The sequence below is a fragment of the Caretta caretta genome, chromosome 18 (assembly GCF_965140235.1).
Source record: "Caretta caretta isolate rCarCar2 chromosome 18, rCarCar1.hap1, whole genome shotgun sequence".
In the NCBI taxonomy this organism is placed as follows: Eukaryota; Metazoa; Chordata; order Testudines; family Cheloniidae; genus Caretta; species Caretta caretta.
The window spans coordinates 6,473,203-6,497,585 of record NC_134223.1 but is presented as its reverse complement, the minus strand read 5'-3'; the positions used below and the strand labels follow the sequence as shown (position 1 = coordinate 6,497,585).

The window sequence follows — 24,383 nt, the reverse complement described above, 5'->3', positions numbered from 1 at the left end:
TTTTCTGGCTAAAAACATATCTTTATTGTCCTTTTCATAATTTGATATATCTGTTTGCTTAGTCTTACATGTTTGTAACAGGTGAATCTTCCCTCTTATCATATTTTTTTCTATACACTCCTTTAGTACCTGTAGATTCATGTCTACCTTGCAAAACAGAAAGTTCTTTAACCAAACTCTTTCAAGAGCTCTTATCCTTTTGAGATATAATGCTTCAATTATAAGGATCCTCCTCATTACTGCCTTTTCAGCACCCCAGAGAACATTTTTGATCTTTTCCATATAATTTTGTTCTATATATCTGAAAAATTTCCTTCAGCTTTTGAATTCTGAGGGAGTCCTATCACAAAGCTATATTCAACCACCAGGCCCTTTGTTTTTTCACTGTCTCAGGCCATATCTACACTACAAAATTAAGTCGACCTAACTTTCATCAGCATACAGCCACTTACATGTGTCTACACTTTGCTGCTTGCGTCAGAGGTGTGCGTACTCACCAGGAGTGCTTGTATCAATTGTACTGTCAGTGTGGGGGCATTGTGGGACAGCCCCTGAAAGCCAGTAATCATCAACATAAGCAACAGCGTCTACACTGACACACTGTAGACCGAATTACATCAACCTTGACTTTATCCTGCTCGTGGAGATGGAGTTATACCAAGTCAGCCTAGCAGGTCAGTTATATCAGTGGGAGCAAAATTTTAGTGTAGACACATCCACGATTAGGTCGACGTAAGCTGCCTTACATTGATTTAACTGTGTAGTGTAGAGCAGGTCTCAGTCTTTTAATCTAATATATTATGCAGGGACTTGTCAGACCAAGTAATAACTTCCAGATCAGCTTTTTTGACCAAATTAGCCAAGGTCCTAGAAATAAAAATCACATCTATCCTGGAATAAGATCCATGAGTAGAAGAATGTGTAGACCCTGACATCTGGATTCATTTACCACCAGATGCCCATGAGATCCTCTTTTTGTTTGTGATGCAACAAATTTGCTCTTCCTCCTCCTGATCACCTGCTGTGTCCATTTGATTGATCCAGAGTGGGGTTAAGCATCTCATTAAAATCTCCCCTAGAATAAAGTCCCTTTCCCTAAAACTTCTTAAAACCCTAAAAAAAAAAACAAAAACAAAACCCAAAACAAAGCTCTCCCTGATTGAGAATATACACATTGGCTAATGTGAGAAGTTTACCTTTCAAGGACCCCTTAATTAAAATATATCTGCCCTCTGTCTCTGAGTTGTGCAGAAACAACAAAAGGGAAGTGTTTAGCGAAGAGTATTGCCACCTCTCTTCTGTTAGATTGACCTGGAGAGAGAGACAATGACTGCGTCCAAGAAGTATTTAGGTATTATCATTTTTCTTCAAGTGTGTTTCCTGAAGATACTGGGGAAATCCTTTTTCAGTGAGCAGAATACCCTTTTCCTTTTTGTTGGATTGTTCACCCCTTTAACAGTAACAGTCATGACATTAATAAACTCGCCCATGAATTCAGGTCTGTTCTTGTCTATTATATTACCATTGGTTAAAAGCAGTGAGCCCTCTTAGCCAGGCCTCCATTACATTTGTGCCTCTTTAAACATGACATTTTAGATAGTTCCTATCATATAGCAATTTTAAAACTCCAACAAATACTGCTTTTCCCTTTTTAAGCATCTATATTGCTGTACCTGATCTGGAGTCTGATTTACTGTAAATTTTTTAATTGAGCCGACATTTTTATTAATCTTTCTATTAAAACATAACAATATTTAACACCTGCTTGTTCTCTTATCCTGTTCCTGTATCTGTGCATTTCCCATTGTTGCCTGGTCCCCTCTGGTAGTGAGTGTCTGGATTATACTTCCTTTATTGGCATTTTAGTTCCCTGCTGGAGGGGGGTTTCTCTTGAGAACTAATCTGTACGTAATCTTATCAAACATCTTTATAATATTGCGGCTTATGAGATTATTTATACCATCGCTGAGTTCACTTATTCTTAAAATTTTCCACCAAATTTTCCACCATAGATGACCCTTCTCCAATTAACATAAATGTTGGAATGTTTGATAATTCTGACTTCAAACTTTCTTCAGTAGGGGAGATCTGGGTCTCTTGATATTTTGTTGTTAACTTTGTTTATAATATAAATCACATTAAATTAACTAAATATTATACCTCTTAAGTATATATTACCCACAGAGTTAAATATCCTGTCAGCTAAAGTTTTAATCCTTAAGCTCATTGTTTAGAAAACTCTTTACTTGTTGATTTTACCTAGATTTTACCTGCTACTCTTCCAGCCAGTGATCTCTCCGCTTCCATATTACATTCTCTATTAATCAGATATTAGATCAAGAGTCTTTATTTGAGAAGAGTAACTATGTTCTGGCAACTGGAAAATGTTTCCTTAGCCCTCAACAGAACAAATAGTTGTTCAAAGTTTCTCTTCTCATTGGGTGCCTTTGTTAAATGCTATTCTAGGTTGTTAGCTTCTTGAGCTAGTCAAGACCACTTGACTTTGGAGTTTCTCCTTCATTGGTGGAGTAGGAGGCTTGGAGAGGCTTGTTAGCAGCCAGCTACCAAGTGGGATGCTCCCAAGTCCATCTCATGTTGTAAATTGGACTCCTTCATGCTCTAGTCATATTATTGGCAGACTACTCCCTCAAGTGGCTACATAAAGATAATAAGAAAAGGAGTACTTGTGGCACCTTAGAGACTAACAAATTTATTTGAGATAATAGTCTCCTAACTTACTGCTTGCTATGTTAAGGTCTGATGTAAAGGTCAGGTCTGGGGAGAAAATGAACTGCTAGTTTCCCTTCAGATTATCGTCCCATCCCAATCTTTCTTGAATCTGTGCAAGATGGTAGCAGTGTTCTGAATGAGTGTCTAGTTCCTGGCTCTAGGAGCCTTCAGATGTTCCTTGATAATCCAGCAAAGTTGTCTTAAGTTGATCAATTTGTTGGAAGAGCTGAAAAAGATTGATGCACTTTGTATCACTTGCAAGTCAATGTTTATAATTTAGCATATTGTTTAAAATATATCTATACATAAAGGGAAATTTGTTACTTAAATAAAAAACCCCTCCTCTGGGAGCATGGAGAGATATTGCTCTTCATTATGGTATGATTGGAATGAACTTTAAAAGCTGGTTTGAACTAGCAATGAGCATGTAATTATGGAGCAGCTGCAGCACAACCCATCCCACTGATGCCTTAACCTGGCAGCTGTGTATGTGTAAACTCAAATTACCACAACTCTTCCACTAAAATGGGATTAGTCATTCTCCTGGGAAATGGGGTTTGATGTTTTTAAAATGACTAGGATGGTCTTAATGAAGACAGAAGCCTGTGTACCACATTGGTTGGCAGATTGCCTGCAGCGATTGGTTTAAGGCTTCGAGCGCTGCCTAGTCTAGCATTATTGTCACTGTATTATCCTATTACTTTTAGTCATATCTAAATAGCTGGAGATACTGACAAAGAGGCCTGAAGGGCCATAAACCCCTACTTTGCCTGCTGTTTTCTTCTCCATACCTGCTGTGGATAGACAGCTGGACACAGGTGGTATTGAAATAACCTTTTAGTTGTTTATTTGTTTAAACTCTAGTGACTTGTAAGCCATCTAAGTAAATTATCAAGTCAGTACTTTTCTATCTGAAACTCTGCAGTAAATGTAACAAGTAGATTAAGTGATGACTTGCCTCGTATTCTACAAACCGGAGCTCTATTTTTGTCAAATATGAGACTCCATTGTTCTAGCGTACGCAAGAGAAAATTGTTCGTGTGGCTGAGATAAAAGTGAGAGGCTGTTGGTGTCATGGGACACCGCCAGTACCAGGTCGAGTAACTGCGAATGCCGACCAGGGAAATAACCCACTTCCTTCCCTGATGAAACAAGGGATGCACCCCACCCATGTACTTATTCTCTACACCAGTACTTACTTGGACTCTTAATACATTTCATGGGTGGCATACCTGAGCCCACTTATCCACTGATGCTTTAAAAACTCCCACACCCCAATCTGGATCTGTGCTGGTTGTGATATGTATGTACCTTGGGAACCTTGTAACCGATACTTGCAATCCCCCATAACCCAAGCCCGACCCCAGGTGTACAGTACCTTCCCTCTTAACTTGTGTAAATTTGATTTTAAACATTAACTTTAATATTTTTAAAGCTAACACAGATTTCTGAAACATTTTATTAGCTTATCCTGCAGTAGAATTAACATTAATTTGAATATAGCTCTAACTGTATCAGGAGCAAACTCCTCCTACTTCTAAACATATTTTAAAGTCAATCTTTATTTACACAACTGATCTCTAAATGAAGCTTTTGAATTGTATTTGATGGGAGTTAGGAACTGTACAAATAATGATGGACAATAATGGAAATAGTGACAGGCTGAAAGACCTTCACTAATAGAAAGCTTTTTCTTTTAATTTCTGGCACTATTTGGGCAAGTTGAGTGGTATCTTCTGTCATGAAAATCAAATAGTTTATAAGGACGCAATGTGCGAGTGTGTCTGATTATATAGGTAAAGGGGACTATTTCGTTAAAAAGTTTGGAGTTTTGGCTCCAAATTTCGGTTCTATTTCTTGTTTTTATTTAATAAAAAGCTTTCAAACTTTTATAAATAGAAATAATGTATTTGTTTGGGTTTAATTATTTTCCAGTTTGAAACGCAAACATTAGAGCGCAGGGATAAGAAAAGTGACTCCGACTATTACTGTTTTTATTGTTCAAACTGAGTGAAGTGAAGAAAATGAGTAGGTGACAGTAAACTAGTCTTTTTGTGCTTTCAACTTCACTAATCTGTGGTGGCACAGGTAACCATTTGTCATTTTAACTATTATTTTTAAGCAGCCATGACCTCTGAATACTTTAGATTGACTAAAAGAAAAGGAATACTTGTGGCACCTTAGAGACTAACCAATTTATTTGAGCATAAGCTTTCGTGAGCTACAGCTCACTTCATTGGATGCTCAAATAAATTGGTTAGTCTCTAAGGTGCCACAAGTACTCCTTTTCTTTTTGCGAATACAGACTAACACGGCTGTTACTCTGAAACCTTTAGATTGACTGTCTCTCATTGACATGCACAGCTTATTAAACCCTTCCCTTGGCCATAAACACAAGCAATGGAGGTTGAGGCAATTGCTTGATGTCTAGCTTAGCTTCATGATCTAGTCTCCTCCTTTGCTTTCAGCAGCAGGGCAACTCCCAGTTCAAGTTTTAATTTCCCCTTTTTCTCCTCCTAGACCCCTGTCCCACAGAGGGGCCTAGAGGAGAAGACCCTGCCATTGTTGGAGCCCTGTGGTGAGTTTCTTGCTTGGCGAATTGCAAACTCATTCTTGATTACATTAACAGATGATATGGGACTGAATTTCTTCATTGTGGTAACCTCTAGATCTATACCTGGAAAGAACCATTAAAATGAACGTGCAACATCTTGTCAGCCTTAAAAGCTTAACTTTTAGTAGCAGCAAATTTCATTTAAAGGCTTTTAAACATTAATGAGCCTCTATAGTCTGAAATCACCAATTTTCTGTTTTTCCCTTTATCAATAAAACTTAAGCCTGGGGTCACAACCCCAGATAAGATGGAACATTGTCACTACAAGTGGCATATTGGATGAGATCCACATTAGAAATTGATCCCATGATCATGGTAATAGACTTTGTAATGTTGTGCTTAAATTAAATACACTTAAAATTACCCATAAGAAGAAACTCTGAAACAGTTTTTCACCCTGGTTTTATTAAAATCCCCCTACCTCCTAAACAATCAGTCTGTAGCTGGTGACCACTGGTGGTGGTGGTGGCTAAGGTTGGTTCCACTGATTACTTTGTGCATCTTGCTCACTTAAAGTAGGTCGTTTGTGCCATTGTCATGCATTATCACTGCCACACTTAGCAAGAGGACTGAAATATCAAAATATTTTGCCTTGCAGTTTATTAAAGCAGAACTTGGTGTAGATCTGATGTCTAAATCCAACATGTGAGGCTTTTCTAAGCACACTATTTCTATACAACTTTAATGTGTTTTTTTTTTTCCTTCTTGAAGCTGTGGAGTGGAATGCCATGGCCAGTTCCTCGGACAGCGAAGATGACAGTTTCATGGCTGTGGACCCAGAAGAAGCAGTGGTGGAAGGGACAATGGAGCAAGACGATGAGCCGCATGCTGAGCTGGAGGTTGAGGAGACCAGGCATAACCGATCGATGTTGGAGCTGCCAGAAGAGGTTTTAGAATATATCCTGTCCTTCCTTTCACCATACCAGGAGCACAAAACTGCTGCCCTTGTCTGCAAACAGTGGTATCGCCTCATCAAAGGTACAAACAGCAGCAGTGAGATCTTTTATCCTTTCATTTGAGGAAAGATCTATTAGTTTTCCTGTCTAGTCTTTTTGCCTTGTTTTTAAAATTCATCTCTCACTGTTGCTTTCCCTTCCCTCCACACGTTAATCTGGATGCTGCAGCATCTTGTTGTGCTTACAGAATTAATGCCAGAAGAATAACTAAAGCTGTTTGCTTCATTCTGTGCAGATAGGGCTTGCAGGAAAGCACCACATATTGAAGTCTCATCTACTAAAAAAAGTGGGGGGGTGTTTGCTTATTGGCCCCACACCAATGTGGCAGACTCTGTCAAGATAAAACTAGTCAGCTGACTACTTCTGTAGTACTCCCAGGTATTGGTGTATGCATTGTTGCCCACCTTGCATTCAGATCCCTCTCTTCCATTCACTGTAGCACTTTATTCGTTCCTGGGCTCCCTGTCTAATGTGGCTGCACATATTGCTGCATAACTGTGGTCCAGAATCTCAGCCTTTGCGTGAAAAGAGAATTAAATCGTTGGCTTTTGTGGTTTTGAAGATAAACTTCATAATATGAACTGCATGTAAACTGATGTAGTAATATCTGCCTGTGTCTACAGATCGCCTGGAACATTAGCCCTATGGTATGAGCTACTCCTATTTACCTCAATGTAATACTAGTTTCAAAGCATAATAGGGATGTTTTAAATATCAGCATTCTTTCAGCGGTGCTCATTGTAGAAGAATCAGAATAGAATCTCAGGGTTGGAAGGGACCTCAGGAGGTCATCTAGTCCCACCCCCTGCTCAAAGCAGGGCCAATCCCCAATTTTTGCCCCAGATCCCTAGATGGCCCCCTCAAGGATTGAACTCACAACCGTAGGTTTAGCAGGCCAATGCTCAAACCACTGAGCTATCCCTTCCCCGAAAGAAGCATTCATCAAAGGTGCTTTATCATGCTTGGATGTACAGGCAGATACTGGACAAGTCCCCTGCTCTGCCACATGCTTCCTGTGTGACCTTATGCAAGGCATTTAGTCTCTCGGGGCCTTAGCTCCCACTCTGTAAAATGTGGATAATAGCACTGCCCTGGCTGACAAGGGTGTTGGGAGGAGAAATACTTTGATGAATGCTTCTTTCGGGGAAGGGATAGCTCAGTGGTTTGAGCATTGGCCTGCTAAACCTAGGGTTGTGAGTTCAATCCTTGAGGGGGCCATCTAGGGATCTGGGGCAAAAATTGGGGATTGGCCCTGCTTTGAGCAGGGGGTGGGACTAGATGACCTCCTGAGATCCCTTTCAACCCTGAGGCATTCAGATGCTGCAGCAATAGGTGCCCTATAAAGTACAATGAATTAGGTAGACCCTCCCCCAAATTTAAATTCACCTCTGTCTGCCCAGAATGAAGGAGAGCGGATGCTTCCCTTCCCCAGCAGTAAATGCCTCAACCAGTGCCTTGTTTCCAAGAAACAAAATGCTCCCATGTCCCCAACCACTACCTGTATTCCCTGTCACAAGATGCTCAGATACTAGAATGATGAGGGCTGGCCAGGAGTGGATAAAAATCAATTAGTTTAAAAAAGTTTTTTTTATTTAAATACAGGTTTATTACTAAAAATGAACTTATTTAAAATTAAATTTGAAATTTACAACCTAAATTAAGGCTTAATCTGACTGTAATCTGATTAAAAAGTAATTTTTAAATAAAAAAGTAGTACATCTTTGCTGTGCAAGTTTTAAAGTCAGACCCCTGAACTGGTGGAAGTCACTGACTAAGCACCTGGAACTGGAGCTTGTCAAAGTGCTAAAACCGCTTTTGATGACAGTAGCCTCTTCTGCCGGTGCAGAGAGAATATTTTCTTCATTTAGTTTGTTCAGCCAGTTCAGCTCAACGAGCAGTTGGTTCAAAGTAAAACTAGCTGGGAGCTGTAAAAGCAGGAAAACTACATGTGAGGTTGAGATCCGTTAGTTCTAAAATCCCAAAGGACATGGTGACCAAAAACAATCAGTTCGGTTCACGAACTACAGATAATACTTCCTTTGTTTATTAAATTAGTTTTAAATTCAAAACATGTTCTAATAAACTTTTTTATGTATCCAGCACATTTGAGGTAGTTTTGTTTACTTTAATTAAAAAAAACCCAAACTCTAAATGCGGTTTTTGTGCATTTTTAATTCTCAAATTTTCATCCAAATAGAGCCTGACACAAATAAAAATATTCATCTAGTAATAAGAAATGTAGAATTCACTTCAATTTCTAATTCAATTCATTTTCTAATATAATAAACTAAGACTGAGTAAATGTAGGTTAAGCTACAAATTACTTTAATAAATACACATAGATATCTGCCTGGTTAGTGAAAAGAAGCACCAAATTTAGTGCAAAGACTATAGTTGAAAATCAGTATGTTTTAATGGTTACCAACTAATCCGAATCAAAAAAAGAAAAGGAGTACTTGTGGCACCTTAGAGACTAACCAATTTATTTGAGCATAAGCTTTTGTGAGCTACAGTTTACTTCATCGGATGCATACTGTGGAAAGTGTAGAAGATCTTTTTATACACATAAAGCATGAAAAAATACCTCCTCCCACCCCACTCTCCTGCTGTGGGAGTGGGGTGGGAGGAGGTATTTTTTCATGCTTTATGTGTATATAAAAAGATCTTCTACACTTTCCACAGTATGCATCCGATGAAGTGAGCTGTAGCTCACGAAAGCTTATGCTCAAATAAATTGGTTAGTCTCTAAGGTGCCACAAGTACTCCTTTTCTTTTTGCGAATACAGACTAACATGGCTGTTACTCTGAAACCTGTCATTAATGAGAATCATCCTTTCTTTAAGAAAATAACTAAAGTACAAGTACAAAACAAGATGAAAATTAATGATTTCGATCAAGGTTTCCTGCTTGATATTTAAATTGCCTTGATTTGCCCCAGGCTGGACTGGATACATGCGCAGAATCCTACAATGCCGTTATGTATTCAAAACAAAAATATGCAGCACAGTAAGTTGAGGGCAGTGCAAGATAAATGGGAATTAATATCAAGCAGTAAATACTGTATTGATGGTATTGGATTTGATTAGGGCTGAATGCTGTCAGGGGAGAGAGGCCTGAATTATAAAAGGCAAACTTGTCTTATAGGACACAGGGTATTTTTACTTTCATTGCATTTTTTCCCTGGTCACACTTGTGGGATGTGTCTTAAGCCTGCAGTTGCCATCAGTGTCCGTTTGTTAAATGACCTGTGCTGTATTCTCTGAGCAGGGAGTTCTGCACCTTCTCCCACGTTATCTGGCAGTTTGAGAATGTTGCCTGCTTGGTCTCCTGGAGGTGAGGGCCATTGAAATGCAGAGGTTTTCTCTCTCTCTCTGCCTAGAAGCTGTGTGTCACCACCTGGTATTTCTGGAAAATATCTAACTTGCAGGTAAAGCACAAATCCCCATCTCAGTTTAAAAGATTTTGAGTGGATGGGGAGAACACATTGCTGCGATTCTCCCTCAGCTTACTTTTACCCCCTTTAAAACAACCACAACAAAAATAACTGCACTGGTCATCCCGATTCTCGTTAGTTTGTTTTATTGCTGTCCCAAACTCTTCATCTGTGTCTTTTTTTTTTTAATTTATTTTTTTTAGGCTGTGTACACTGCCGCTTTCAGTGCTAACACTTTAGTTGTTCAGGGGTGTGAAAAAACACCCCCCACGAGTGACAAAAGTTTTAGCGCTGAAAAGCGTCAGTCAGTATAGACAGCACTTTATCGCTGAGAGACATGCTCCCGGTGTTAAAGCTGCCACCCCTCGCTTGGGGTGGTTATTTTTCATCGTCCGGAGAGCTCTCCCCCGGTGATAAAGCGTGACTACACTGCCCACGTCACAGCGTTGCCAAGGCAGTGTGCTGCCACATGGGCAGTGTAGACATACCATAAGATTAAGCCCTTTGGGGCAGGGGTTTTCGGTCTCTGGAGCTCTGTGTGCTGGCCGCTGTAGTATGCAGATTGGAGTTTAATAATAATGTGCAAAACTTACTGCTGGCTCTTTGCTGGCTGGAAAAATGAAGTAGGTAGGTGTTGAGACAGAAATACCTGAGTTTCTCGTCTTGGCTCTGTGGGGAGCCTGGAAGTCACTTTGTGCAGTCTTCTTTTGTAAAATGGAATTGGTACTTGTCTACTTCATTGGAAGGTCGAGAATGGATGTTTGCTGAGTTCTTTGAACATGTAAAGCTCTATATCACGTCTAAGTATTCTCTCCCCTGCTCTGAGTTTGACAGGTCATAGTTCAGATGGAGCACTTCTGAAATTGAGCAATGCAAAATTCTTTCAGCTCATCAAGTTATGGGAGGTAACAAACACTTCTCCAGCACTCCTAAAGCAGCACAGCGTTCAGCCCCTCATCTGAAACTCACCCTCTGCTGCTATGTGATGTGCAGTCACCTGCTTGCTTGTTCTTGCAGTTACCATGGCTTCAAGGTATAAAGGAGAAGACTGAAATGAAGTAGAAATGAGTGATTCACCCGAAAAAAGAATGTGGGAGAGGCACACTGTGTACAGCAGGGATGAGTGGCTTTAGGCAGCATACATATGCGTGACTAGTTAGTCTTTAATGCTGGGAGTGTGGTGGGGAAGTTGTTGTTTAGCAGGTATGTCATTTTAGCAGCTACTATTGACTAAAGCAAACGTAATTGCTCACCTGTACCCTACAGTCCAGAGAGGGTCACTTGAGGTAAATGCTGTTTGTTTTCTAATGCTTAATTTTTCTCTGCTTTGAAATCATATAATTCAGGTTACATTTCCAATGTGGCCTCCTGGGGACCAACTGCCCGGGGACCAACTGCCCAGGGATGTAGTGCTTTAGTTTGAAATTTTCCTGCCACAAGTCACGAAGTATGATACTTAGGATTTTTTTGTTTTTTGGGTTTTTTTCCCAGCACAGGGCTTTCAGTAAGAATTTTTGGGAAAATCTATTGTCAAGTTCTAGCATCTCCACTGTCATAGATTTCAAGGCTGGAAGGGACCATTGTCTAGTCTGACCTCCAAAAATGTCTAGAGCAGATCTTTTAGAAGAATATCCAGTCTTGATTTAAAAAATTCTGTGATGGAGAATCCACTGCAACCCTTGGTAAATTGTTCCAGTGGTTAATTACCCTCACTGTTAAAAAATTATACCTTATTTCCAGTCTGAATTTGTTTAACTTCAATTTCCAGCCATTGGATTGTTGTTATATATTTTTCTGCTGGATTGAAGAGCCCATTATCAAATATTGTTTCCCCCATTTAGGGGATAGTAAATTGTAAGTAAGCCACCCCTTAACCTTCTCTTCAAGATAGATTGAGCTCTTTGAGTCTATCTATCATTAGAGGGCATGTTTTCCTATCCTTTAATCATTCTTGTGACTCTTCTCTGAATTCTCCAATTTATCAATATCCTTCTGGACACCAGAGCAGGACTCAGTGTTCCAGCAATGGTTGCACAAATGTCAAATACAGAGGTTAAAATAACCTCTCTCCTCCTACTCAAAATTCCCCTGTTTATGCGTCCAAGGATCTCATTAACCCTTTAGACCACAGTATTGCACTGGGAGCTGATGTTCAGCTGATTATCCACCATGTCCATCAAATCTTTTTCAGACTCACTGCTTCCCAGAATAGAGTCCCCCATCCTGTAAATATGGCCTACATTCTTTGTTCCTAGATGTATACATTTACTTTTAGCTGTGTTAATACTTAAATGGTTTGCTTATGATCCAGATCACATTGTATCATTTATCATTTTCCCCCAATTTTTGTCATCCTCAAACTGTATCAGCGATTTTGTTTCTTCTTCGAGTGATTGCTCATGTGTATTCCCCAATAGATGTGCATGCTCGCCACGTGCACTGGTGCCGGAAGTTTTTTCCCCTAGCAGTACCCGTAGGGGGAGTGCCCCAGCGACCCCTGGAGTGGCGCCTCCATGGCGCGGTATAAGGGGATCTGAACCCAACCCACCCCCCCCTCTCCCTCCCAGTTCCTTCTTGCCGCCAGTGAAGGTGCATCGGAACTACTCTGCTCCAGCTTTGCTGTAGCTCGGCCCCAGAACTACCTTTTCGTTCAGTGTTAGTACCTGTAGTTAGCTGCTCGGTTAGTTCAGTTAGTTAGAGCGTCCAGACCGGGGCATGCCCCGTGCCCTGGATTTTAAGTCATGTGACACTTGTAGGCGATCTATGCCAAGGAGTGACTCACCTGCAGACTGTTTACGCTTTTTGGGAGAAACCCATATCAGCGATCGTTGCAAGATTTTCAAGTCGTTCAAACGTCGGACCAAGAGGGAAGGAGACATTAGGCTCTGGACCATTCTGATGGAGCTGGCACTGATCCCGACTCCAGTGCGCCACTCCGAGCCAGCACCGGGCACCGCGAGCCTTCGACCGGTCGGCACCGCTCACCATCCACGGGGCACAAGAAGTCAAAAAAGACTTCTCCTTCGCAGCAATACCGAGGAAAACCTGGGGCAGAGGCTAGACCCATGTCAGGCAGTCCTCGATCCCCTCAGGCTTCCAGGCCTCCGACTCCCGTAGAGTGGAGTAGCCCGGCCACTTTGGACCAGGTCTCCCCAGATGTCCGGATGCCCTCCATGCCGGAGGCCCTACAGGCAGACCGGGATGTCATGTCCATGCCGGTACCAGGAGCATCACTGATGTCAGTCCCACGCTGCAGGGACAAGCCACCACTGGGATCTCTGCAGTCGCCCCTGGCTCAGTACCGATCTCGGTCGAGGGAATGTTCCCAAAGCTGTTCGCTGCCCAGCAACCGTTCAGGGCAAAGTCCACGTGGATCGCCCTCAACTCCCACCAGACTGTCTGGTTGGGTGCCATCCGACTGAGACTCTTGGCACCGCTCCACTTCAAGGAGTGAGTACCGATGGGACCGAGGCAGATGTCACCAGAGGCCCTCATCTCGGAGGGGTTACCGCAGCTGGTCATGGCATAGACGTCAACCCCGTTCCCGCTCAGAATCCCACTCCAAGACTCTGCCAAGGCATCGATCGCCAGCATCTCGCTGTCGCGGGTCCGTCCGTTGGAGCCGATCACAGAGGAGCTGCTATCGACGGTACCAGTCCTCCACGTTGAGATCGTGGTCCCGTGGTCGGCGTTGCTCCTAGCACCACTGCTCCTCCTGGTCCCAGGACAGCAGCAGGCCGTTCATCAGCCTGGCCTCCACTCATAGACATCCCTCCATGGGCTAGGCCAGCCAGGCCGAGCAACCGGGCCCACTGGTGCCGCAGCAAGTGCAGGGCTCTGGGCCCCGTGGCCGGCCCAGTGGTACCAGTGGGCACCGTGGCCCCTGACACAGCCCTGGTGGGGGTTCACTTGGTAGCTGGAGCCTCAGAGGCATCATCGTCCTCCATCTCCAGACCTCCAAGGAAGGAGTCGGTGGGATGTACACCTTCGGTACCATACCCAGAGACCAACCAAGTGGTGGACCCTCCGGTGCCGGCGGACACCCAAGGAACGGCACTGGTCTCCGCGGCCTCCCCGGATGAGGCGATTATGGCCTCGCTCCATTCAGTCACGCAGGAAGACTTTAGGGCACATCAGGAACTCCTAAAAAGGGTGACATCAAGCCTCCACCTCCAGGCAGAGGCGATGGAGGAGCCCTCGGACTCCCTGTTTAATGTGCTGTTCTCTTTGGCATTGGGCAGGGTAGCCTTGCCTCTCCATGAAGGGGTGGCAAAAATTTCAAATGTTCTGTGGCAAATGCCGGCCTCATTGGCCCCCACCTCCAGGAGGGCGGAACGCAAGTACTTTGTGCCCACCAAGGGACATGAGTGCTTATACACACACCCGGCGCCCAACTCCCTGGTGGTCGAGTCGGTCAACCACAGGGAACAGCAGGGCCAGCCAACCCCTACCCCGAAAAATAAAGATTCACGAAGGCTGGACTCTTTCGGAAGAAAAGTTTATTCATCTTCGAGCTCCCAGTCACAAGTGGCAAACCACCAGGCTCTCCTGGGCTGGTATGAATTGAATCTGTGGGGCTCCCTTCTCAAGGTCGAGGACTCCCTCAAGGAGCATGATAGGAAGGAGTTCAAGGCGCTGGTGGAGGAAGGTACAGTGGCTGCCAGGGCAATCCTGCAAGTGGCTTTGGATGCGGCGGACACGTGGTTTCCATAAGAAGGGCGTCGTGGCCCCTGCTGTCCGGGCTGTCCAGTGCGGCGCAGGCCGCCATGCAGGATCTACCGTTTGGCAAAGCTCTGTTTGCGGAACAAATGGATACAAAGCTGCATGGTATAAAGAACTCCCTCATGACCCTCCAGACTCCGGGTCTCTATGTCCCGGCTCTGGCTAAATTTAAATTTAAGCCGCAGCAGACTCCCGCTCAGGCCTCCACCCAAAATACAAGGCCGCCTATAAGAAGGCATGGGACTATAAAAGGCTCCCTCAGAGGCAGTCGAGGCTGGCCCCACAACCTGGGTCCGCCAAGGGCAAACAGGCGGGGAAAAGGCGATTTTGATGGGACGCTTGGGGGTGCCCTGCCAGTTCTCCTCAGGGATCCACCCTCAATAAAGCTCCAGTTCAAAGACAAGGGGTTCTACTCCCACTATTTCCTTACTCTGAAGGCCAAAGGGGGGCTCAGGCCTATCCTGGACCTGTGAGATCTGAACCAGTTCATGGTGAAGCTCAAGTTCCGCATGGTCTCCCTGGCTTCCATCATCCCCTACCTGGATCCCGGGGACTGGTACGCTGCCTTCGATCTGCAGGACACGTACTTCCACGTTCACATATTCGAGGGGCACAGACGCCTCCTCCGTTTTGTGGTGGGGCAGAATCACTACCAATTTACGGTTCTTCCGTGTGGCCTATCCACTGCCCCCAGGGTATTTACAAAATGTATGTCAGTGGTAGTGGCCTACCTCAGGTGCCAGGGGGTCCAGATTTTTCCCTATCTGGATGATTGGCTGGTCAAGGGCAGCTCCTGGTCGCAGGTGAGGGATCATATGTTAGTCCCGGTTCAATGCATGGAGTTTATCCTGGACGATCCTGGACGCCTCGTCGGCCACAGCTTTTCTCCCACCGGACAGGTTCGAGACCGTGAAGGGGCTCATCAACACTGTCACAAGGTTCCCAGTGACAACAGCCAGAGTGTGCCCCCAGCTCTTGGGTCACATATCAGCGTGCACGTACGCGGTCCGCCACGCCAGACTGCAAATGAGGCCCCTCCAGCTCTGGCTGACCTTGGAGTTCTCCCAGGCCAGGGACAGGATGGACAAGGTCCTCATCATGCCCGACTTGGTTATCTCCTCCCTACAGTGGTGGTCCGCCCCAAGCAACGTGATCCAAGGGGTCCCGTTCAGGGACAGGGCCCAGTCGCTGGAGCTGGTGTCTGATGCATCGGACCTGGGTTGGGGAGTTTATGGGGGGAATGTTCAGCGGGTGTCTGATTGCAGTGTAGACATACCCCCTGAGAGCATTGTGCCATGAAAGGTCACAGTACAAGCCTCCAACAGGAGTCTGGCTTGGCTGGATTTGGTGCATGGCGCCATGGTGAGAGACTGGGAATGCTGGTGCTGCCAGCCCAGTCTTGGAGGCCAAAGGCCTGCCCCTGTTGAACCGTGTGGGTCCTTGAGGCCTGGCACACTGAAGGGGTCACTCCCAGGAGACTGACTACAGTCTGGGGCATAGAGAGACTCCATGACAGTGGTGCATAACTGAAACTAGAATCCAGCTCTCAATGAGCTATTCTCTTGGTAGGTAAATCTGGTATTTGTTTGCTCATGTTAAGATTCTCTAAGAGCTATATCCTCTCCTCTTGTATCTGGCTTAAGTATCGTGGCTTGGTACAGGAGGTTTTGTGAATGCTGGCAGGAGCGAATGTTTCCAGGCCTTAGAATATCTGCCAGGATGCTCTGTGACAGCTACTGTAGCCCTGTGGCTTCAGTAGACACTTCTCCTTCCATTGGGGGCAATGTCTGGTGGATCCCCAGAGCCCCATCCCAAATCCCTCAGCATAAATCCGTACCCCACATACAGAACCTGCAGCTCTGGTTCTGGTCCTGCTCTGCATGGGGGCCTTTGTGGCCACAGGCAAAGAGGCTAAATCTCCCCCTTAGTAATGTGAGAAATGAACAGATTTTAATTATGGTATGTTCTAATAGGAATGTTTAATTGTAAATTTATTTTTAATGTTGCCAATAGCAGCCAACATGCTCAGATACCTTATAAGGTATTGTGACTCCTCCAAAGGTTCATTTCAACAAACAGGCAGATGCTCATCTGGCAAAGAAGCAGTTGTGCACAGATATGTGGTGATTAGGACACAACAGGCTTGCATGGCAGCGTAGAACACCGGCATTGTTTATCTTAAAACACCTATTTTCTAATGCCCAAAAGTGTACTAAGCTCCTATTCACCACTAACGCAAAAAGATATTTATATACATCAGACATCTCTGGCATCCATCTCTCACCTGGTCTCTCCAGCGTCTGGCTCCAGCTGGCAGATGAAATGGTATTGCATTGTGGTTTGAGGGAGGTTCATTGGGCCTGCCACTGTTAGACTTTGCTTCTTTATCAATACATTTGTCTCTTACCAGCCTGTATATCCTCCATGTTTTTCCTCTGCAGACACCCTCCTTAACTGTAGTCTAGGCGTTTAACACACTGACCCCAAACTTCCAAATTCTCACGGTCTTCAGCTGTTGAGCCCTCTGACCTATTTCTGACTCTAATTTAAGCACTTGCCTCTGAATCAGACTCATTTAGAACATGGTAATCTTACAGTGCTGGTAATTTACCCTAGCTAGCTGCAGGTTTTGATCAGGAGAGGATAACTGATACAGACAATATGTGTACGTGATTAGATTGCACAAAGGGTTTATTCTGTCATCAACCTGTTGAAGTTGAGAGTGCTTAAAAACAGATATTGTGCAGATCACTTATAATTAGTTACCACCTTTGGGCACACTCACTGGCTTTGAGTTTTGTCCTCTCCCCTCTTGAATCCTCTGTGGGCCTGCACTAGAGCAGTTATAGTCCTTTTGTCAAACTGCAAGGACTTACCTTCTGATCACTAACCACCTTCTTACACCTTCCAGGCTGCTCCTCCATTAATAGCCTTATGACATCCATTAATTAAACTGTAATTATTAACCTTTATTCATTTTCTTTTCCGACCTGGTATTGCAAAAAGGAACAGCAGTCAAGTCTGCATGGCTTCTAGGAGAAATGGATATACTGTCATTTATTTCTGTGGCTCCCATAGCCTTAGCATTTGCCATACTGAGTTGGACTATTTGTTCATCAAGACCAGTGACTTAACCCAGGCCTAATTTAGGCGTACTATGGGTTGTTTGTTTTCCTCCGGAAATTGTGCAATGCTGATCATGGAGGAACAACTCCTTCCTAGACTTGTGACGATAAGTTTATGCCAGAAGCATATTCAAGTATTGTTTTCTCCCTTTTCTAGGTGTGGCACATCAGTGTTATCATGGCTTTATCAAGGCAGTCCAAGAGGGAAATATTCAATGGGAGAGTCGCACGTATCCCTATCCTGGAACCCCAATCACACAGCGCTTCTCACACAGTAAGTATCCATTTAGAAAGGAAATATGAACTCTGCTCATCCAGTAATTTAGCGTGTTCCACCCCTAGCAGCTGCTGTCATGTTTGCAGAGCATTTATAATGCAAGGTGTTTGTACTTTGACCCAAGATGTAGCAGTAGTGCACATCCCTGTAATTGGGTAAAAGTTAAATGTATGTGTGCAATATGCTGTTCTGACAACACAAACAGTATACGAGTATAGATATGTATAAACCATTTGTTGTTGTTAACACTCTGATGTTAAGAGGAAAAGTGACTGAGTGACTTAGGAGCACAACTCCTATTGAAAGTCAGTGGGACATGTGCTCCTAAGGCATTTGGGAACTTTTGAAAACCCCACCCTTAGACTTAACTAATTTTCTTCTTTAATATTCAGTCCCTCTTAGCTTTCTGCAGTCAAAATGACAGAACCTTCACTCTAATGACTTGAGTGCAGTGACATTGGTAGAGCTAATGAATTGGAGCCTATACATGGCTGCTGGATTGGCATCTGCGGGTTTCTGTAGTAGATAATGTTTACATATTTCTGCATTATTTGGAGGAGCTAAGCTATATTTTTCTTCATATAAAGCATGCAGGATTGCAGATTAGAGGTACTGAAGCAATCACATTTTGATATGGATCTGACCTGTTCATAGAAGCCAATGACTCAACTGATGCTGCTTAATTTAGGAGTGAATCTTTGCTTTCTGCTTCTGAAGTTCTGTAACAAAATTGAAAAATGTTCTCATGCGGGGACATAAATCAAATGACAATTCATTTGTATTCCAGTAGCTCCTAGAGGTTCTAGTCGTATTGTGCGAGGCAATTACAAACAAATAACACAAATTCAGTCCCTGTCTATATACATCCCTGGCTCTGGCTCCTCTGGAAGATGGCTTTCGAGGGAGCAGGATTTAATTGTAAAAAGGTAAACAAATATAAAGTGAGTGGTAGGATTCTGAGCATCATCAGTCATAACATTTTCATATTCCCAAGTAGTAATTTATTCAGTGAGTGATGCACAGCGCCTGCACACACCTACACCCCTCAGGTTTAAGTACCAGTGCTAGTAAACCACCTGAAGATGACTTGCACATTGTTCTTATGTCTTTCCCTCACCCGTCTGGCACTATTTTTACTAATTGCCTTTAGTAGCCAGGCTCAGGGGGCAGACAGGGAATTGGATACAGATTTCTAGGTTTAGGGTGAAACTCGCCAAACCTAATAAAACCCCCTGCCAGAGCAAAATTTTGAGACTCTTTACTAAAAATAAGCTGTGAAAAATCCCTTAAATTTCCTCTTTTTCAGTGTTGAAAATTGTAGATGGGTCTGTTCTGGTATATTTCGGGGTGTAGACATGCACTGTGGCATCCTTCACCTAGGAAGTAAACGGATAGCAAGTTTGCTTCATGAAAAGGGATCTCAGCCAGGCTTGGTCGAAAATGCTGGAGAGAACTTTGGGTGAGAGAAGCTGTTAGGAGGATAACTTGGTAGTTAAGTCCAGGCTTTAGAATGCATGGTTGTGCCATTTTATACATAATCATTTGTTCCCATCTCTCTCTCTCTCTCTGCTTTTTATTTGAATCTCTATTCTTAAATTCCTTTGTTTTGTAACTGAGCTCAAGTGCTGTACATAATACAGGAGTGATGGTCTAAGGTAGAAGTGGTAAACTGTGGTACACTGTTCCTTTGGGAGCAGAGGATCTCTGTATATCCAGTCATCAGGATCTGGATACCCCAGGGGGACACCTGAAAGGGACCTGGGGACTGGGGTGCATCTGTTGTCAACCTGCCAGGCAAAGATGGCTGGTGTAGCCCAGAGGAGAATGTGGGTGGCTGACATGCTGGTTGTGCCTAGCTGATTAGGCAAGAGTCCCTCATGTTGGAGGCGGGTAGTAATAATGTGACTTTCAACCCTGGGTGCCCCGAGAAGTGTCACAGTAGTATCTGTTAAAACTCACATCCCACACACCAGTCTAACCCTCAGCGAGTTCAGAGAGTTTTTAAAATGATGCTTTGTATTCAGAAAAGCTGGTTCGAATTAGGTTTGGTGCTGTCCTTAGTCAGATTTTTGGACAATGTCTCAGTGTGGGTGAAGAGACCTTTGGTTCTTGACTTCCATGTAATCAATTGTTCCATATTTTTGAAGATTCCTACATTAAAGCCTGGAAGGAAAAAATGCATTGTGTAGGTCTGATTTTTGCCAAGTGTATTATAAAACTCAAGCAATCTTTAGTCATACTGTTTTTGTCTTGATCAGAATAAATAAGAACCTATTATACAAATGTAATACAATCTAAAAATATACAATTACAATAGAACAGTGACTCATCTAGTAAAACACAAGTGACTGATGCGGTCTCATAGCTACATCGAAAGGTCGTGGCAAACAGCAAAGGAATGGAATACGTTACGCCAGAAAAATGGATCCTTCAATGGAATATTTAGTTCTGCAGTGACGTCTAAATCCCGAATCTTTTTTCTCAGTAGTGAAGCATGTTACCAGAATACTGGCTAATCAAGTTATTTTAATTGGGAAAATTCTGAATAGCTGTCAGCAGTCCAGATGGTATGTTCACACCTGTACCAGGGCATGGAGAGAGAAAAACTCAGAAAAACATACCCATAGTGGTGGTTGCTTCAAGAGTGGTCAAATTGGCTTTCAGCCATATGGTGGCTTACTGTAATAGGAACAAGACCAGCTGTGTCTTTTTCTTTGTACGTAACATTGTTAAATATGTTTCTGCCTGTTGGCTTTCAGTTGGGTTGAAAGCTTGGACTGAAGGTAGCAGGCAAATACAATTTTAATATATAAAGTAAAACCATGGGAATTTTTTCACTGCAAACATTGGGGTTGGGGGGCAAAGCAGAGGAATGCAGGATTTAGTTTCTTGAGGTCTGGAATAGTCTATACTGGCACTGACATATCAGTTTAAATCTATTCCTGCTTTTGATGTAGGTAGTGTAAACAGTTATTGTAGGGCCGGTGGTGCTCTTAATTTGCAGTCTTACCACCCATTGCTGTGGTGCTGTCAACTCTCTGAAGCGAAGCAAGGTCAGGCATGGATAAGAGAGCTCTAAGAAACCCCCAGGTGTTGGAGGGAGTGGTGCTGGTTATTTAGTGGATAGCATTATTTCCTCTGAGTCAGTACTGAACCACTGCTGCAGTGCGTTAGGAGCTCAGTGTACTATTGGGAAGGCAGCCTTTCATGAGAGATGGAAACTGATTTTGATGACTTAGGGTCATGAAAAACCCAGGGATGGTTTTCATAAGAGTAGGGGTTTAGCTTGGTGACTTCACTAAATTCTAACTCTAGTAACTGTTTTGCTTCCCTAAAGTGGTGGTGGTGGTATTCATTTCCTGTCCTAAACTGCAATGCCATGTCTGTGTACTATTAAATAGCTGATGTATTGCTCCTCAGCAATTGCAGCACTTTGAGGGTGCGTGAAGGGATCTGTATAGAGAACCGGTACCAGTTTGTTATAGTGCTTTGGGACCCTTCACTGAGGAAGCCGTTGTATATAAAGGGCTGTCCTTACACTCCAACAGTCAGGTCCACTAAGGAGACTTCACAAAGAATTTACAATATTTTCATTGGGAAGGTGGTGGGGAAATGCAAGTTGGATCTAAATAGAGCACATTTCTTTTCCTTCCTCTTAGGGTGAGACAGATAAACTTCCTTTATTTCTGACCTTTAAGGTAATTGCTGTACGCATACTCAGTTTTGATGCTCTTTGTTGTATTTAGTAAAGTTAACAAGTTGAGCACTTCCTTTGATCTGAAGGGTTTTATGTACTGAATCCAGCCTTCTCTGTAATAGTCGGCTGATCTTACGCTGGCTCTCTCAAACTACTGTATAAGAAGCTGTGATATAGCATAGAAGTAATAGACAGAATTTAGAGAAAACACAAATGTTTAAAATAAGATAAATTTGAAATCAGTGCTGTTGATCATCTCTCTAGGGTAGGTATTCAAATATAATGGAGTGTTTTACAATGTTTTTGTTTTATTTATGATGATAGTGGTGATGGTGGATTTTAGGAGCACAAATCCTCTTGACTTTCAGTGGGACTTATGCTCCTAAATCTTAGTTGCTTTTGAAAAATCTACCCTTAGTTGTCAAATTCTCATGCCATCCGCCCAGCAAAAAGCTCTAAGTACAACTACTTCTAATGGACAACATTTTCCATCCTACTTCGTAGATTGATGCTGGCCCTTTAAATATGTACAACTGGAATTTTCAGTTGTACTGTCATTTTTACATAAATGGAGCTGCCTTCCTTTTCCAGAAGCTTTAAATGGTTTGCTAAAGAGGGGCAGGAAAGCACAGTTTAAATTATTTTGGTCTATGATTAAAATACATACTGTGTGGACGTCATGGTGCCTGTCTGGCTGGCTTGTTTTTAAAACCAAATAGAGGAGAAGAATGCTGCCACCTCCCTTCAAAAAATAATAAATTGGCTGCATTATGATGATGCTTGAAAGTAGCAGTTGCCAAGAGTTTGGATTGGGGTGGAGGAAAGAGTTTCAATAACTCTTAACCTGCCACTATTAGCAAATGATTGGTTTGCAGTTTGGCAGGGAATCCATCAGGCAGCCTCTAATGCTTTTGTATTTTCCCATTATCTCTTTGTATATGAACAAGGTGAAGTTATACTTGTATTCGCGTCTATTGATTTAAATTCCACAAGATATGGGAGGCTAGAAATAGATCTAGTGGACTAATACCCTGCCCTTTCACCTGTAGAGACTGGGGTTCGAATATACATTGAGTCACTATGTGAAAATGAAATGTGGTGTTAGCCTAGTCCTTATCAGACATGTGCCTACATCACAAAACCACTGCAAAACTTGGCAGTCTCTGCTTAGGGAGAGGCCCAGGACGATAGCAAGCAGTGCTGCAAGTCAGCATCATGGTGAGCTGCCAGAGCTTGGAAAATAACACAGACACAATATAATGCAAGGATGGTGCACCATATCATCCACCCTAAAATCTATCCCAATACTAGTTCTGCTATTGGTAATTTAGGTTTGAGTGGGTGTGGTAGATGTTAAGCCCTTCCATTATGTGGCAATGGTATTCTGAGTAGGAGAAATAGGAAAAAATATTTGATAATACTCCCTGTCTTTGAACACGCTGTAAGCATGTATATGCCAAATGATCATGCTCTGTGTAAGATGTTGACTGGGACCATTGTCCTTGCGTGCTCTGTATCTGCAAATCCCCAGTTCCTGCTGTGTGGTCAGCTCATGCACTGGACTTTTCTGTAAAAGCCAAGGGCATTAGAGCTATTGGCCTTTCTGTGGGCTTTGAATAGAGGAAGCAGGTGATCTGAATGACAAGTCACAGGTCAGACAATGAGCCATTTCTGAAAGGAGGAGATGGGTTTCATTGCTTCCCCTGCTGAGTGGAGTTGTCAGTGGTTGAATGTACTGTTTTATTACATCCAATTCATTCAGACCTAGTGGCTCTCTTTGGTGGGATGAATATGACTGGTGTGCCTATGGGTGGGCTGTGTTTAAAAAAGGGTCATTGACACTATGAATATATTACTGAGTTAAAGAATTATGGCGGGGCATTTGATCAGTAAAATCCAGGGACCTTTTACTAGTACTGAATAAACTGACTCTGAGTTCAGAATAAATCCTGTGAACAGTGACCTTTGGTAACAGCGACCTACCCTAACATATTTCCCCTGGCCACCAGAGTTTGAGCATCACTCCACTTGCTCCTGTTATTCCACATTTCCCTTTGTTTTCTGTCACGGATATTTTGACTCCAGTTACCTCCACCAAGATGTTGGTTAATTCCATAACTTGTGATTTAGAGGAAGGGAAGGGCTGGCGCAGTTTCCAAATACATTGTGTCCTCCTTGAGTTTTACGTCAAAGGACAGCAAATATCAGGGTTCATCAAAGCTGCAAAAATCGAGCTCTAATATTGTAAAAGGTGCAGCTCCAGTGCACCCTGACAACCTCGAATTTCCTTTCCTTTCCAGCCTTCGGCCCTTCCTGGTGGGATTACCACCCTCCTATCTGCTGTTACTCGTATAGCTTTGCTTCACTTGTCTTGTAGGTTATGATGGTGCTTGGTCTTGAACTTCCGCATCTGTTGCTGTGGTTTTGTTTGCATAATTAGAGCTACTCCTTCACTTCTGTGTTAGATCATTAACCACATGCTGGTCTTCACCACTGGCTGAACTTTGACATTCTCATCTGTTCTTCTCCTGTCCTATCCCTGTCCCTTGCAAGGACAACTATCAGTGCTCTCTGCAAACCCCAGCTGACGCCCTTTAGTTTTCCCAAAGCTTAGAACACTTCACTCTTGCTGTACAGACATCTTTTTTTTGGGGGTGGGGGGTGGGGAGGGTTATATCTTGCTTTAGTATTAGCATTGCTATCACTTTGTTCAATGCAGTTCTGTAGAACTTTGGATTTTCTTAATGGTTGGAAGTATCCGTACTGATATGTATTCAATCCGTGAATCCTCATTGAGACTTAAGTGCCAGTTCTCGGTGCCATCTGTTT

At 43.2% G+C, this 24,383-nt stretch overlaps 1 protein-coding gene across 6 annotated transcripts in view; it reads left to right on the top strand.

Moving 5' to 3' along the window:
- FBXO42 (F-box protein 42) overlaps positions 1-24,383 on the top strand; it is a 104,690-nt gene that overhangs the window by 31,018 nt on the left and 49,289 nt on the right. For 5 of the 6 annotated variants that reach the window (XM_048824808.2, XM_075120961.1, XM_048824807.2 and 2 more), the window contains 3 exons: positions 5,251-5,308; positions 6,056-6,322; positions 17,738-17,854. In XM_048824808.2, coding sequence (XP_048680765.1) covers positions 6,073-6,322; positions 17,738-17,854 — 367 coding nt within the window. In that variant the 5' untranslated portion in view covers positions 5,251-5,308; positions 6,056-6,072. The remainder of the gene's footprint in view (positions 1-5,250; positions 5,309-6,055; positions 6,323-17,737; positions 17,855-24,383) is intronic. The other variant, XM_048824810.2, reaches the window with a different exon arrangement.